This window comes from Oryza glaberrima, chromosome 10 (genome assembly GCF_000147395.1).
Source record: "Oryza glaberrima chromosome 10, OglaRS2, whole genome shotgun sequence".
Classification (NCBI taxonomy): Eukaryota; Viridiplantae; Streptophyta; class Magnoliopsida; order Poales; family Poaceae; genus Oryza; species Oryza glaberrima.
The window spans coordinates 16467197-16485593 of NC_068335.1; the positions used below are offsets into that span (position 1 = coordinate 16467197).

General features: G+C 38.8%; 1 protein-coding gene and 1 pseudogene across 1 annotated transcript; both read left to right on the forward strand.

Moving 5' to 3' along the window:
• Positions 1 to 280: 280 nt before the first annotated feature.
• LOC127785910 (uncharacterized) lies at positions 281 to 5519 on the forward strand (annotated as a pseudogene).
• A 3537-nt stretch (positions 5520 to 9056) lies between these two features.
• Positions 9057 to 11979, forward strand: LOC127785912 (psbP-like protein 1, chloroplastic). Its single transcript, XM_052313253.1, has 7 exons — positions 9057 to 9302; positions 10195 to 10288; positions 10434 to 10516; positions 10604 to 10726; positions 10825 to 10896; positions 11596 to 11692; positions 11873 to 11979. The coding sequence occupies exons 1-7, from the start codon at positions 9057 to 9059 to the stop codon at positions 11977 to 11979; spliced, it is 822 nt and encodes a 273-aa protein (XP_052169213.1).
• The last annotated feature ends 6418 nt before the right edge of the window (positions 11980 to 18397 follow it).

Consider the following 18397-nt stretch of genomic DNA (forward strand, 5'->3'; position numbering starts at 1 on the left):
CGGCCGGATTACGATCAGTACCTTGCGGTACATGTACCTCCCGGTACAAAACGCTGGACCGGAGCAAAGCAAACCTCATTCGCCTCGAACCACACGTACTACATACATACAGAGAGTCACGTACGATACAAATCGAATATGATGAAAAGCCTGTAAATACAGCACACGAATCGCGGAACCGATCGGACGTCGGACGCGCTAGGTGCCGCTGCACCTTAGGTGCAGAAAACCCGCGTCCCCCGATCGAGAGAAACCCTAGCTAGGTACGTACTAGGCAACGATGGCGGCGGCCGCGGCCGGCGAGCGCGAGCTGCCGTCGACGATGGCAGAGGAGGAGGAGGATCGTCTGTGCATTCTGTTCAAGTGCTTCTGCTGCTGGAGTAAAGAGGATGCGGGGTTTCGGCGCATCGCCCCCGGCACGGACTACCTCGCCATCCCCGCCACCGGCGCCGACGACGACCGGCCCCGGTGGTCCGTGGTCGTCGGGCTCACCGCCGTCGGCGTGCCGCGCCACAACCTGCGCCTGCACAGGTTCCGCGTGGCCGCGTCCGGCCGCGTCCTCGGCGGCAGCGACGACGCCCTCGAGGCCTTCCGCCGCGTCGCGCCCGACGACGCCGACGCCGAGGCCTTCAGCACCGCCTCCGCCGACCTGAGCAACGGCAACGGCAACGGCGGCGGCCACCGGATGCACCTCATCTGCCGAGCCGTCCCCCTCAACGCCGACGCCCGCTGGATCTGCAACAAGACAAACTTGACCAAGTGTTACAGATCGTTCTCCATGGATCTGGGCGGCGGCGGCGGCGGCGGCGGCGCGGTGACCCCGCTCGGCGATCTCCCCACCGTGCTGGTGCCCGGGGGCCACTTCGCCATCCAGGCCGGCGGCGAGAACTGGGTGCTCTCCGTCGAGCGGCCGTATCCCTGGCTCGACGAGAGGAGCACGACCCGCCTCCTGATGCGGCGGCGGGAAGGGCGGCGATGGGTCGTCGCCGGTGAGCCCCACGAGTTCCTGCACACCGGCTTCGAGCGCAGCGAGAGCCTCTATGGCAGCATATTCCAAGGCCGTGCCGTCATCGGCGACGACAAGATCCTCGTCTCCTTGGCGGACGCAGCCTTCTTCGTCTTCGACTGCACCCGTTGCGTCTGGACGCGACTCTCCCTCACGCATAAGAAGCTCAATTACATTCCCCTGTCTAACAGGTCAGTATGTATAGTATGTATACGTGGAGGATCACAACGCAGTATACTTCCAGGAAAGTATTTTCTACATCTAGTTGTATGCATTTAATTTAAACAGTTATATAAAAATTTTATAAAATTTGATAAGAGAGACTATGTTAATATAAGACAATATACAAACATGCAAGTCTAAATTTGATCGACATATGAAGAAACAAAAATAATAAATTTTATCTGCACTGTACGGGTACTATTCACTGTCTGATTTTATTATTTTTGTTTCTCTAGTTGTAGATCAAATTTAGTAATGTATGTTTGTGTATACACTTATATCATCATAATTGATGTTACTAATTTTTTTTTATTTTTTTTCTATAACTATTTAGTCGCATGCAAATGATATGTGCCATGATACCTAGGTGTAGAAAATCCGTGTCCGTTACTTCCTTCGTTATGATACTCACTTCGCATACAAATTCGATTTTACTATCTTGAGATATATACTTAGCATCTAAGTGCATCAAATTTTACACGAGAAAATATATAGTGCCTCGTCATCTTCTTAACGATGATAAAAATTATCCCTTTAATAGATCAGTATACGTGGAGGATCACAACGCAGTATACTTCCTTCGTTTTGATACTCTCTTCGCGTACAAATTCTCGCCGGGGAAGAACACCATCGAGCCTCCAATCAGGCTAGACGTTATGTGCCCCTTCGGCACCAATGGGTACGGCTCTCTTGTGCACCTGGCTGGCAGGGTGATGTGCGCTGTCTGGATCGGCACGCGCTCCATATGCACCTGCACCACACAGCACGTGATGATCACAACGCTTATCATCAATGGTGACTGCGTTGATGGTGGTGGCTTCGTTCCAAAAGATGTGGGCGTCTTGCATTCTACCTGCCGCAGTCTAGTTGTTGGCGATGGCCGTGAGACAATATCCCGCTGCAATATTTTTTGTTTCTCACTGTGAGTAACCTACTATACCATGTGTTTCTTTAATTACCTGCATTAAGAATTACTTGTTCAATTGATGGGATTCGGTAAACGGTACTTCCTCCGTTTCACAATATAAATCATTTTAGCATTTTCTATATTTATGTTGACGTTAATGAATCTAGATAGTAGATATATATGTCTAGATTAATTAAAATCAATATGAGTATGGGAAATGCTAGAATGACTTACATTGTGAAACGGAGGGAGTAGTAGTTGTTACTGTGTTTGATTTGCAGTATTGCTCTCTAAATATTCCATTATGAAACAGGTCGTATGTGGAGGATGTTGATCGAGTTGAACCATTTTCAATACCTCCGGTGCTAGGAGAGGCTACATATTCAGAGATTGAAGACTCGCCCAACATGCTGGAGTGCTGCAGGTATTCTCCTGCGCTTCGAATTCTGTTTGTTATTTGGATTGACCAGGCAAACATGTCTAGGAACAGAGCTGTAGTGGAGCCTTCCTGGGTTTGCTGCTGGTTCAACATTTATCCACGTCATCCAATGTTTTAAATAGAGGGCTAAAGCATTTAACGGTTTGTTTCTCAGATAGCTATAGCGGCTGAATTTTACATGAGAGCAAATAGCTATAGCAGGAGATAGCGGCAGTTTAGCGGGAGATTTAAAACCCTGACGTCATCTGACCATTTTAGTTGGCATGGAAAGTACAAAATTACCCTTAGATTTCTTTTCCCTTCTTTCTTATGCACTGCCACCCTATTTTATCTTCCCGTGTTCGTCTACTACTCTCTAGACATGGCTCAGGGGAAAGCTGGTCAATAGTTTAGAAATTCCTTAATTTTGTCTTAGTATTCTTACTACGAGTAAACAAGGCTGACAGCATCTTTTTGGTGTTAATCACTAATGTCGGTATCCTGAAGTTACCTACTTCCATGGCGAGATTAAATTAAGCATGCAACTTGTTAAGTTAAGCATACCTATTTTTGCAATTAAATTAAGCACATAATCAGTTTGCTAATCTGAGAGTTTGCTTTGTTTTTTTCTTTTGCTAAACTGAATGCTTACATCCAGTTATATACATTAGATTATAACTAATTAAATTATTGTTCTTAGTGCCATTTAAAAAGATTATGAACTATTTCTTTCCGTATTATATAAATTAACTACAAAAATGGAAGAGAAATAAACTTTGCATCCAGTCATTGGTTGTGTGTTGAATCAGTAATGATTACTAAATTTGTAGTCATAGTTTCAACTATAATTCATCCTGATTTGTGCTTTACATAGAAGGAAAGGGAATCCAAGGGTAATTTTGTCATTTTTCAAAAAAGCTAACACTATTTCTACTCTTGGGTGACGTGGATGGCATATAGGTGAAAAAAATTCCATTTGATGGCATATAGGGAATTGCTAATTTACGATGGCATATAAGGAAACTGGTGAACTTTCAATGGCATATAAGTAATTTTCTCTTATTTGAATTTGCACTGCAAATAGTTTGTCCAAACAGAAGCTACCTTCACTGGTTTCCTCCCATTTTGATGTTACTACATGTTACCACCAACTCTTGTGGTTTATCTTTCAAGTGTGTAATATTACTCTTCTTTTAATATGGTTATTTCTTTCCTATAGAATTATAGCTATGCTTTATGTAATTATATAGACCGTCATCCATCATGTAACTTTTTTTATGCTAAATGACAATTTGTGTACGTTATGGTATTACTGATCTGATAAATGCTTTTTAGTTAAGTTATGTTGGAAGTAACAAGTACTGTTTTTGGTTCTATAATCTATACAGGATGTTCTTGGAAGATCAATGGAACGAAGATGATGTTGTACTTGAGAATTGTACAATGCAAACCAAGATGGATCTATACTTCATATCTCAGTCCGGTTGTCATTCGCTAACATATCAAATCAGTATTTCAAATGGGAAGTTGGTATGCCGTCAGGGGCGAAGCTAGGATTTGAGATTAGGGGGGTGTAGGGTGAAGATAAACCATGAGACTAAATAACTAATATTGATAGTAAAGGAGGTCAAATAGTTACCGTCAATAATAAGCAATGCGTAAACTAGTCCTTTTAAGAAAAACTTGAATTTCAGCTCTTTAGTAATATCATTGTAAGTTTGAAACTAGTCTTTATTGCTAAATTCTTTTAATGTAAACTATTAAATAATCTCACAAATAAGTATCATCTATTTTACTTTGAAAAAGAGGAGAAATCACAAACTAATTTTGTAAATCATGTTTATTGCTAATATTTTTAGACTTACTAACTAGCTAAACTGATAATACTTTCAAGCTACACAAAATAAACTAAACTAGATAAATACTTATCTTAGCTAACTTAATATAGAGTAAAAATATGGGGGTGTAGTGGTGGTAGTGTTTGGATAGGGGGGTGTTGACACCCTTTGGCACCCCCCTACCTGCGCCACTGTATGCCGTGATAAAATGCTGGAGCCAACATGCTGTGCAGAAACATTTGTATCTGAGGATGCTCTATATGGTTCTTCTTCTCCTACATGGTGCTATATATATGTGGGAAGAAAGCTACTATATTGCATTCCATCGTTACCAGAGAGTGAGATGCAAGTGATTAATCTGCGGAGGAAGTTAAATCATCCCTTTAAGACAGATCGGCCTAAGGTGTGTTTTTCAGCAGTTTTTCCAGTTGGCAATCAGTTGGTTGGTTTAGCTGATACCCTGCAGTCTGTATTTACTAAAACGCGGCAGTTCAGTATGGACTCATTGCAAGACAACTTCAAGAGATGCAGATCTGACTGAGAAAATTAATATCTCTGGGTTTGTTGTGCTTAATAGATATAGTTTTATGATATCAGACGCTATGACTTTTGGCTGCTTCTTGCTTAACTTGGATAGTTTGGAATGGACTATTGTGAAGTCATTCCAATCGTATCGTCGTGGCACGTTATTGGGAAGGTCTATATTCATTGGTGGCTTCATATACACGCTATTTACAGGAGGTATTCTTGCTTTTGAATTGATCAATAATTATGGTTCATACTACCTTGATGTTCCTATTTTCTTGAGGACATGGAGTAAGCTTATCAGGGACAAGAACACGATTTGCTTTGCTTCAGTTGGCGAGGACAATAGTTCTCGCAACATTATGTTCTGTCTTGCTCATGGATACCCCTACTATGGCCCATCCTCTATGCCTAAGATTAAGAATCTGCATCATGTGAAGATCACCATGATGCAAGTCACGACTTGTGAAACAGTGAGAGGAACTAGAGAACCTGTGAAGCCGCCTCGGTATGTGGATGTGTGCACTAACTCTTTTGTGCTACGAGGATTGGATGCTTGCTATGTTTTTGCTGTATGAACAGTTTGGATGTGATCATTGTTGATCAGGGATGGATGCATACACACTCAGAATGTTTCTGCTGCATGAGCAGTTGAGTCTGTTGGTGTTTGAAGGAAGTAGTAGCACTCCTAGTTGTTGGGGGCTTAACTCTTTTGGTGTATTTTGCCATGAATAATATGTTATATATATATGGAGGATGGTAGGGGATTTTTACGGTTTTAGGCCGTTCTGTATGGAAATTAATTACTTTAAAAGGTGTTGTGATAAGATGGTGTTTAGGCTGCCCGGGCATCATGGTGCCCCATATGGGTGTTCTGTGCGCGCGCACATGTAGGCTGTAGCATGGAAATTTGTGACGTATATATTGTTTTATTATAGATAAGGTATATACTTATTTTTTAGGAACCGGTATATACTATATCCTTCTTTGGAAGAGTATATACTTTTTATTTGAGGATCCGGTATATACTAAAAGCTGGTTTAAGAAGTATATACTACTTCTACTTAATTTTAGATCCAGGATACTGAACGCTCGTTGGACTACCTGTACATATTAACTCGTGTATCAGCCATTTCTGTAAGTATATACTGCTTTTTTAATCTAGTATGTACTAAATCGAGTAAATACTATTTTTTTAATATCAGGTATCTGTCAGATCGTGACCAATTTCGTGGTGTATCGTTAGCAGGACGTTCAATTTTTCCAGTATGTACCATACGTTTTTCTATGATAGTATATACCTTTTCTTAAAATGATAGTATATATACTTCTTTCTTTACTAAGTATTATAATTCAGTTGGCAGTAGTATAGAATAGTTTGTTAGGCGGTAGAAGTATACTTTTTTTACTTAGTAAGTATTATAATTAAGATAGTTGCAGTATATACAATTTTTAGTCAGTAGTACTAGTATATGCTGTTTTTTAAGTTACTAGCAGTATATGCCATTTTAAAAGGTATATATATACTATTTTTATTACTTGTTTTTACACTATAGTAGTATACTCAGTGCTCCGGCTGCATGACACCTTAACTATTAAAAAGTAAAACTCAAAATGAAATGAGGATGGGCAACATCATTCGATAAATATTAGCCATTAGATTAAATAGATGATGAAAATAATAATTCAAGAGGTTTCTGGAGATGAAACTACTGGAAGACGAAAGAAAGAATTAAAGGAAGGAGGAACATAAGAAGGTATAAGGTTATGCATATAATTTATGATTTTTATCTATCGTAAAAACTATTTTACAAATAAACCCTCGTATGATTGAAAAGGTATCAGTATATAATCTCAAATATACGGAAGAGCAATGCGTATTTCCGAAAGGAGAACTAGCCTCACTGACATGAGTACATGAAGAACAAAAATTGAAAGTATATGCTGATAGAAAAAGAATGTACAATCCAAATCACAGCTTCTAAACAAGGATCTTCACCCTTGCGCGTACTCTCTGCTCTGGTGCCGTTGTGTTGTGTGTTAAGTCGACATATTCTACTGCCGTCTGCCGGGCGGACGGCCACAACCAACTGCATGCAACAAAGAAATTAGTTGCTTAATCATTCTGAATTAAAGATCGCATTCCAAAAACACCATCCTGGAACAATATTCCTTCTATACTGAATGTTTTCTATAAGCAAAGAAACAAAATCAGGATAATTTGTCTATATACATAACTTTGGGAATAATTTGTCCATATAGATTAGAGAGGAACATGGATAAGAAAAGCGTATACTCATATGATGAATTTGTGAATTTGTCAATATTCCTAATATACTGAGGGCCCCTTTGATAAAGGAAATTCATAAGAATTTTAAAGGATTTCATTTCTATAGGAATTTTTTCTATATAGCCCTTTGAATCAAAGGAATGAATAGTATGTAATCCCATGAAATTCCTATAGAATGTCTCTTCCCATGCAAGTTTTGGAGGAAATTTAGCATGAGATTCTACCTCATGTTAAGAATCCTTTGAGTAGATCTAGTAGACTCTCTTCAAATTCCTGTGTTTTTCCTGCGGCTCAATCAAACGGTTATTCCTATATTTTTCCTATGTTTTACAATATTCTGCTTTACATTTGTATTCCTGTCAGAATTATATGTTTTTCTTATTCCTCCGTTTTTTTCATTCCTATGATTTAAATGAGCCCCTGAATGCTTTCTATAAGCGCAGTCTGGTCGTCGACGAGGGTCGTGAAACGATATCCCGCTGAAATGACTTCTGTTTCTTACTGTGAGTAATTAACCTGCCTAATTATATTCCATGTGTGTTTCTTTTAATTACCTGCAGTAGGGAATTACTTGTTCAATTGATAGGGATTCAGTAAATTAAACATGTCGTTATTATATATTGTGACTGATTTTTGTTTAACCGAGTGATTGATATTTTCAGTGTTGTGCAGTTAGGGCTAGTTTGGTTTGTGGCCTAAATTAGCCTTGCCAATATTTAACAATTTCAACAGTGTTTAGTGTCTATTTGGTTTTTTAAATTAGAAATACCAACTATTTGGTTTCAAACTAAATAGTTGGTATTTCTAATTTAATAAAATGGTCATTTCAATAGTTAACATGGGCTATTTTATAGTTTCAATCAAACACAACTTTATCTTGTCAAGATTAGCCATGCTAAAACTTACTAAAATTTAACATTGACAAAAATTGTTAAAGCCAATTTAGGCTACAAACCAATCTAGCCCTAAATATTTTTCTATCATGAAACAGGTCATATGTGGATGATGCTGCTCGAGTGGAACCGCTTTCTATAATACCTCCGGTGCTTGGAGAGGCTACATATTCAGAGATTGAAGACTCGCCCAACATGCTGCACTGTTGCAGGTATTTTAAATAAAAGAAAACAGTACATACAACAATTTGACTACTATATCTTATATCTTATAGTCCACCTAACCTTTGTCCACTAATAATACTCCATACATCTACTTTTGACAGTGATATTTTATCTTGACACAATAATTAAGGATAAGTAATTATACTTATTATCCATTTATGCTACTGGTTATTTCTCGTAAACAAGCGATTCATTAATATTTATATTTCTCGATGTCCATGTAGAGATTGTGTAGAAGAATAGTGAGTCATGCATTAAATCCGAGAAAGTCATTGAGAGAATATGTGGTTGGATTGAAATATGCTTATCAAAAATAAATTTTTCAAATTTGGAAATATACCTATCAAAATAGATGGAGGGAGTATATAGTAAAGACCACCATTAAAGGAGCACAACCTAAACTTATTATATCCACATGTAAATTATCGCTATTATAATGAATTAGTTTAAATAATTTACTCTTAACTATTTTTTATAAAATTTGGGAGTATATAGCGATACAGCCTTCTAGAGTGTCGCACACTTTGAGAATTGAGAGTATGCCTTTCGTCTTGTGATGGAAAAATTCTCACAGAACTAGTTTAATTCTGATGAAATCCCTCTAAAATTCTAAACACCCACTTTGAGAATTGAGCGTTTTTTTTTATCGATTTTCTCGTCGAAACTCGAAAGCCGACAGATATCCTTATCCAAAACCCCTCCTCTCGCTCCCGTTTCCGGTGAACCCCAGCCATGATGGCCGCCCTCTCCACCTCCGCCACCACCTCCACCCCCGCACCGGCATCCTCCGCCTTCCCCCTCGCCGCCGCCGCGCGCTTCCCCCGCGCCTCCTCCAGCACCCGCGCTCTCGCCCTCGCCGAGCGGCGCCGGCTGTCCGAGGCGGGAGGCGGCGGCCGCTCTGTAGCCGCTGGCCGCCGATCCTTCCACGGCCTCGTTCCCGCCCACGTTCTCTCCGCCGGCGATGATGCAGAAGGAGCCGTATGTGCACTCTTCTTCTCTTGAATTTTTCATTGATACTGCACTTGTGCGGGATTACATTACAGTAGTACATGAAGGTTGTCTAATAAGAGTCAAACAGGCTAATCATGCGTATAAAATTTTCCTAAGTTAAAAGACTGATAATGTATTTTGGTGATAGTTTGGTGATATTTGGTGGACAGGACTATAATAACTGCAGCGTGAGTTTCGCGGCGCATTTTGGATTTGGTCTTTCGGCATCCTTGTATGGAAATTATATAAAATGGGTTTAAAACCCTCATATCGAAAAAGAAAAAAATAGTGTCGCCCTAAAGTGCGCAATAGTAGGTTTGCTTTGAAGCTTTAAAAAATTTAGTCTAATTCCGATAAAATCCCTCTACAATTCCAAACCAACACTTTCAGAATTTGTTCGTTTTTGTTGATTTTCTCATCAAAACTCAAAAGCTGATCCTTATCCAAAATCTGAATCTCCAAAACGTGCGCCGCCACGATGGCCACCCATTTCTGTATTCCGATAAAACACCAGTAGCTGAGTTTAATTCCGACAAAAAAAAATCCCTCTAAAATCCTTCTCGCTCCCATTTCCGGTGAACGCTGTCCACGCTGGCCACCCCCTCCACCTCTGCCCCGGCGGTGCCAGCCTCCTCCGCCTTCCCTCTCGTCGCCGCCACGCGCTTCCCCTGCGCCTCGACTTCATCCAACACGCGCACGTTCGCCCTCGCCGAGCACTTTCACATGTAGGCATGTTTTTTGACTTGTATGTGCGTTTTCGCAAACATAAAGTTGATCATTTCATTCACCTATCTTTTCAAATCCAATTGTAACTTTTTTCACCGTGTTTCAATTTCGAACTCAATCTTATTTGAGATTTGTTTCCTTATTGCTAAGGCAGAGCATCAACAGAGAAGTGGAGGAGAGTTCTAGGCGGAGGATGTTGCTCGCTGTAGGCGCTGCCGTGTTTCTCTCTTGGCCTAATCCGGCAGCATGTGAGTTGTTCTTCCATATTAATATCAGTGTAGAATGGTACAGGTATGATAATGCTTGACTGTGTAGTAGCTACTACACTCAGACTTGTGAATGGTTTGTTTGGTCGGAAACCATGTGCCTGAGTGCCATTCTGATGTGGTATAGACGCAGCAGAGGCTAAGAAAGGGTTCTTGCCTGTCACCGACAAGAAGGATGGATACTCCTTCCTCTACCCATTTGGATGGCAGGTAATAAACCGTCATTGCTAAAGGGTCACAATGATGCAAGGTTGCATTTTGATTCGTTCATTTCATTGTGAGTTTGTAATTATCCAGGAAGTGGTTGTTCAAGGGCAAGATAAGGTGTACAAAGATGTCATAGAGCCTTTGGAAAGTGTGAGCGTCAACACAATTCCAACCAACAAGCAAGACATCCGTGAGCTTGGTCCTCCAGATCAGGTTTTTTTTTAATCTCATTTTTGTCAAACATTTCATCATGTCTCTGCAGTTGTATGATGAGAAGGTACCAAATCTTATCCACTATGATGTGTATTTAGGTTGCTGAAGCTCTTATACGGAAGGTTTTGGCCGCACCTACGCAAAAGACAAAGTTAATTGAAGCAAAAGAGGTGCCTTTTTTATCCATTTATTCATGCAATTCAGAATTTCTAATCCACCTCATTCATGTTGCATTGTAAAACTTACGTATTTCTGGTAAGTAGAGCCAACAGGCTATCAGCCATTTATTGAAATTGCCATGTGAAGTAGTACTAATGTAGAGTATAAGTGATCATATCTTCATTTATCATAAAATGCAAATACACAGAATATGGGGATGCCAGAAATGTATTTTTGTTGGATATCATTGTATATATATTATGTTATTTCCAGTTGATACAAAACTGCTTCTGCCTACTTCTTTTGGCATCAATCCATTTTTATCATCCCATAGAATTGCAGGTTATTTTATTTGTTTGTATATATATCAGATTTAATCTAAGATCGAACTGGTTAGGTCTTATTCCTAAATGATATGCATTTGCTGCAGTGTGTTGCCTTTTTTGTTGTTCCTGGAGTGATCTTTTTATTCTATATTATAAAATGTTGCAACTCTTCACTACAAACCTTGTGTACATATCACCTAGAGAAAAATAAACACAACTGTAGTGTCAAACCTTCATAATAGATCGCAGACTATCTAGTACTTTTCTTTGGGTTATAAGAATCAAACGATAACTTGTTGACTATTCTCCATGTTCCCTTTTGCAAAGGGAAATATCTTATTACTCTTTTATTATTAAACTCATAAGATCTGTGTCATTGCGCAGAATGATGTTGATGGACGAACTTACTACACTTTTGAGTTCACAGCTCAAGCTCCAAATTTCACGAGACATGCGCTTGGTGCAATTGCCATTGCAAATGGTATTGACTCCTACCAGACATCTTTTTCTCTCAGCAAGATGTTCTGCTAAAAGTATTGTCTGCTGTTGACATATTTCCATCGGCTTATATTGTTTCTACTCTTGCATCCACAAGGATTGCTTAATGCTGTGCTAGTCACTGTTATCTATTGTATTTTCACTGTGGATTTGGATTTTGCAGGCAAATTTTACACGCTGACAACTGGAGCAAACGAAAGGAGATGGGAGAAAATCAAGGATAGGCTACATACAGTCGTTGATTCCTTCAAAATCGAGGCAAGAATATGAAGGAGTTGCAACATATATTGTGCTGATTTTTCTTGTTGGTTTTCTTCGTTTCAGGAGGTGAGGTTCAATGGTAAATGTCGGGAACATGGATTTTACTGATCTGTTTTATTTTGAAATGTGTGACACAAATTCTGTTTGTACGCATGTATATCTTCCCAATGTCGATCCTGATCTTTCTATTTGTATGTACTGGTGAGTTTAAGAAAATATGTAAATGATCCTTCAAATAAGCAATGTTGATTATAAGGCCATCTGTGTGAGTAAGATCTATACTGGGTATACTTTTCTTTTACCATGAGCCAAATATCTGGCTTTTGTTGGCTCAAATATTTGAGTTACTAGTATACAGTAATATGATGCATTTATGTCTTCTCGAGCTGATAAACCAATCCTCTCTTTTAAGTAGGAACGGATACCAAATTAAGTTTATACTAATTGAATACTAAATCAAACTTCCCAAAAAAATACTTTTATCTTAGAATGAAGTCTCTTTGAAGTCAAGTTTATTAGTACAACACTTGAGTTCATTTTGGGGAGGCTATTAATTTTTTTATGAAAAAGGTTATTAATTATTGGTTAGAGCACTTAAGTTAATTACATTTATCAAACTTTCATATACTTACAGCCCACTAAACACCTAAAATTCATATGCAAGCATAGCAATTATTAATATATCTTAAATCCTGACATGCAAACATCCCATATAAACCCACATAATAATTACATATACAATTTATTAAATACTCCCTTTCTTCCAAAAATCTAATACCTATTTCTTTTTCATCAAAACCAAGAAGCAATTAACTCACTCACCATGTAGAAAAACCAATGAACATGCAACCAATAAGTACTAGGATGGCTTTTTGGTTTCCGATCAACAATTTAATTTAGCACATGGTAACTACAAATATGACTCGGATTTTTGGAGAAACCAAAATGAAATAGGTCTCAGATTTTTGGAAGGAGGGAGTATAAACATAAAAGCATTGGATTTAATCGGCTAGTAGTGTGAATCGAGCATAAAAGTTTTTCGTTAACCACCATTTGGTTTTTTATAGCTCAAAATTGGGCCTAACTAGTTCTTTCGTTAACAACCATTTGGTTTTCTATGGCTTTTTCGAGGGAGGTCGGGGGAGACGGTGGCTGTCATGGAGAGGAGCGGGCGTGCTTTAATAGTAGAGATTGAGATATAGGGCCTGTTTGGGGAGTTTAAGATTCTAAGAAGCAGCTGGTTATTTTATCTGGGGTTCAGACAAGTACACAGCTAAGAAATTCTATAAGCTCAACTACTCAGCATTGCAACCCCCCAGGGCCATGATCTGATCATGGAAAACAAAATGTGTCATGAAGATCAAAGTCTTTGCCTGGCTCATGTTCTGTGATAGGCTCAATACAAGAGATATGCTGGATAGAAGACATTGTGCCAAAGAAGATGATGATCTCACATGTGTTTTGTGCAATGCGAATTGCAGAGAAACAAAGCTACATCTTTTCTTCTCATGTCCATTCAGTATCAGGTGTTGGCAGCACCTGGGAATTGAGTGGAACTATAATTTGGAGTTTTTCCAAATGATCACCCTAGCAAGACTCAAGTTTGCTCAGAGGGGTTTCCTGGAAATTTTCTTTTTGGTAACTTGGCACATATGGAAGCAAAGGAATGGCTTAATATTTTAGAATGTTCAACCCTCCTTCCAAGCATGGAGATCTTTTTTATCAAAGAAGTTCTTCTGCATATGTGCAGAATGAAGGATCCTTTAAAGCAAATTGTTTTTAATTGGTTACAAACCTTATAGTCTTCATGTGTGGCCTTCTTGTAACTCTGTAACCTTGTAGATATTTTTCATTCTTTATAAAATTTAAACTGCTGGGCAAAGCCCTGGCAGGTTTTCCAATAAAAAAAAAGAAGCAGCTGGTTAGTAGCCAGCTTCTGAGAATTTGGAAAAGCTGGGTTTCTCAGCTTCTGGCTTCTAGTTCATTTTCTGGTTTCTCAGCTTCTGGCTTATAGTTCATTTTCTGGCTTAGGTCATTGAGGCTTGCTGCTGAATCGGCTGAACGACCTGCTGTCTCAACGGTGTCTGCTGAATCGGCTGTAAAGCCGGTCGTCTTGGTGGCGTCTGCTGAACTGGTTGCACGACCTGCTGGATCGGGGATGTTTGTTGAATAGGCTGCACAACCTGTTGCCTGGGCGGTGTTTGCTGATTCGGCTGCTGTTGAGCCGAATTAATAGCATTCTGAGGAGGTAGAAACATAGATGCAACCTGGTCCTGTGTTAACTGAGTCACATTCGGTCTAGGATGTTGTGATTGCTCTCTTACCAATAATTGAGGATTGATTAATTGACCTGAATCTGACGACGGCGCTGCAGGTGCCGGAGCCGATGCTGGTACCGTCGGTTGAGCTGATGATGCAATAGGAGGAACTCCCTGAGTAAGTGGATGAACATCGGTAATCAAAGTCTGATAATTTGGAAAAGTAACCCCTTGCAAATAAACTGGGCCTGCAGCCTGATGTTCAGCTATTGAACCATCGGCTACCGATTTCATCATATTTGACAAGGTATTAGTTAATACTCCAGATTGATTGATCAAAGCATTATACACGGCATAGTCAACCCGATCTTGAAAGTTATTGAAAAAATCTTGGAATGCATTGTCATTCTGATTAAGATTTCCCCATTGCGGTCCCTGAGTGCCGTCACCTTGAACTCCGTGGACTCCGTCACCTTGCACCCCATGGACCCCTTGAGGGTCGTCGCCTTGATTTCCTAGAGAGCCATTAGTAGCACCTTTGTTACTCGGCTAGGCTGATCCATCTGGAACTTGTTTCTTTTCTCCCTCTCTAAAGGAACTGATCCCAGGATTATCAGGAACCACCTTCACCTTGTACTTCTGAACAAATGTGCCCTTGCGAGTCTGCATGAATGAACTTAAAAATTGATCTCGTGCTTGTTGCATCATTGCATCGAAGTCTTTCTTCTGTTCGGAAGTGAGCTTCTCTGGATCAATGGGCACAACGTTTCCTTCATGGACGTCAGTCAAACCGAGTTTCTGGATCGTTTCTTTAACATTACTCGGGCTGGCCGACGACGGGGACAGTGGTGGTTTCTCAACCATGAGGGAAGCTACCTTCTGACTTCTAATCGGTCCCACCGGGCGTGCCAAAAGTGTGTTGATAGAAAACACGAGGCCTGGGAGATCTGCTTAACTCCAGTGCAGGTCTAAAACTCGCCTTCGAATGTATGAGCGTGCCAGTTGATTTGATCCTGCAATCAACAAGAAACAAAGACAAAGAAACCGTGATCAAATCCATAAATGATAGCCGATCGGCTAAATGCCGATGACATATCATTTATCTTTGAGTCGATGTCATATGTAAATCGATCGGCAAGTGTTAAGTAAACAAATCAGAACTAAATCTATTCGATCGGCTGTAGATATCAATAATATATAATCCTTATATCGATATATACTTGAATCAAGTGATTGGGATAGATCGGTCACCTTGCCAAGACAGTATAAATCATTTAGATCGAAATATATATTAATAATGAGATTATATATATATTCATAGCATAGTCGATCAGGTAGATCTAGCATGTATCGGCTAATACTCCGATACCACTTCGTGTTAAGATATTAAAGCAAATAGAATATACCAAACAGAAGCCTAATATACTTAAATGTAACAAGATCTTAACATAAAGGGCAGATCTAACATGTCAATCGATCATATAGGATAAAAGCAGTTAGATCAGATAAGATCGGCTGAAACTCCGATACTACCCTAATCGGCAACCAGTAGGCAGGCTAGAGATTGAAATTCTAAGCACGACTTAATAGATCAAACTCAACTGATACAGCATTAAGTATGAAAAGAAGAACAATATCTAGACAATCAAGCCGCTGGATGTTTCATAGAGTGGTGGATATCTCATAAAATCTAAGCCAACATCGTTATTTAACCTAATCGGCCGCTTTCTGGCAGCAGATATTAGACGATTGTAGGTTAGATAACGATATTGTCAAGGATTATGCAAGATATATGATAACTTGACGGATTACATGCATAAGATTAGAGTATCGTAAAGATGGAAGCACTAATCTCGAGAACACAAACCGCCATAGCAAGTTTTACCTCTTGTTGAAGATCGAAACCGATGCAGCTCAACCCGAAAGCAAGAACTCGTCGAAATAAAACTAAAGCAAAAAGGGTGGCGATGCGCCGAAATTGTATTGAACGTGTCAATTATCCATTACATAGGGCTCGGGGTCTATTTATACCCGAGAATTATAAGATATGTCCATATTGGACACGACTCTTATCCCTAACAAACTCTAATATACCATAAGTCTTTACGGCAGACTTTTGCCCACATTTATCTCTAAGGAATTTACATAAATATCCTAATTAATAGATACAATTGCCTTCCCAGGACTCTATCCATGCGTGGCAATCATCTTGAAGCACATCAATTCGAACTTGATGTCGTACACAAGTCGTATTATCGGAATCGGCTGTATCACTTAACCCAATCTGACTCAGACCTAGCCGATCCCAATCGTAGCCGATCCGGACTCTAGCCGATTCTTACTCTGTTTCCGCAACAACCCTTATCTTCGACCCCGCTTCGACCCCATCTTCATCTCCGATGCTGATATTACCAAATTTGGTCGTTAACACAACTGAATGTGTTTTTTATGCTACATACTTTTTAAAAAATAAAAATAAAACTGTATCAAAAAGCTTTTTTTATGAAAAAATACTTATGAATCCTAGTTTTTTTCTCGGATACGTAGGATGAAGCTTATCATTGCATTAATAGAAGAAGAAAAAAGACGTCAAACACGCCAAAGAATAGCAAGTACTCCCTCCATCCCATAATATAAGGCCGCGCACGCATTTCAAGATTCAACATTTAAAACATTTAACCAACACTTAGTATAATTTGAAATGAATTTTATTTGTTAAAAATTATATCATTATATCGAGATTTAAATTTGCTTTCATATGGTTATAATTTTGTTACTACAAACCTTATAGTATATGATAAAATATAAGCTAAAAATTAGTTTTAGAGGCTATGACAACTTTAACCACTCCTTATATTATGAATAGAGGGAGTAGTACACGAACTTGCGCCATCACACAACAACCCACACACAGCGGTGGAACCAGAAACAAGACCTGGTAAGGGTCCATTAATAAGGAGAACCCATTAGCCCCTGCCAAACTCTACACCATTAGATGAAAGTCCAACGGTCAAGATCAGTTTCTACAGTAATACACTACACCATCTGAAGTGTCATACATAAGATTACTGTTTATACAGTAATCTACTGACTAGCTGCAGACTAATATAGCTACAGACTCAAGACAGACACTGTTACAGCAGAGGATATGCATTTATCACAATACTAACAAAAAGAGCAAATGTAAGGACCACCATTAAAACAACACAAGCAAGAATTATTCATCATATTCTTGTAAATTATGTCACTATGGATAAACCAGTTTAAAGAAATTACTCATAATAAATTCTTAAGTAAGACTTTGTTTTATATTATAAGTCGCTTTGAATTTTTTTCCTAAGACTGTTCAGGTAATGTCATTTTAAACCATATCATTTACATATCTTACCAAAACTTGGAAATACTGTCAACTTGTCAAAATTTTAGCAATGCCAGTTGCTAAATTTTAGAAAGATTTATTTAGGCAGTAATCTGAACCCACTAGTCAATTTTTTTATGTTTGTCTAAGTTTGTAAAAGAATTAATATAGAACATCAAATTAGTTTCTTTAAATCTACCATTGAATATATTTTAATAATATGTTTATTTTATGCTGAAAATATTACTATAATTTTCAATTACTTCCATACTAAAAAGATAGCAGTTTTGCACTGTTTATATACAACCTTTGAGTGTCCATCTTATTTGAAATTTTTTATGATTAGTATTTTTGTTGTTATTAGATAATAAAACATGAGTAGTACTTTATGTGTGTCTAATTATTATTTGTTTTTTATCAAATAAGACGGATGGTCAAATGTTGGACATGGAAATTCACAAATGCATTTAAAATAGGACGGATGTAGTATAAACTTGATCAAACTTAAATAATTTTGACTAGAAAATTAGTCAAAGCGATTTATAATATGAAACGAAGGAAATATTTCTTATAGAATTTGGGAGTATTTAAGTAATATATAGCATTTTTCTATGGGACTAGCTATATATTTGTCGTCAAATTTTAACTAAAAAATTTGACAGATGTAAATATAGTAGAATCATGATGTAATTATATTGTAAGTTGCATGTAACTATAGTGTTAATTATATGTAACTTTCAAAATTCTCTATGTGACATGCTATTTTCGTGAAAACGGTGGTACCGAATCCCCTCACATGTGCGTGAATTGT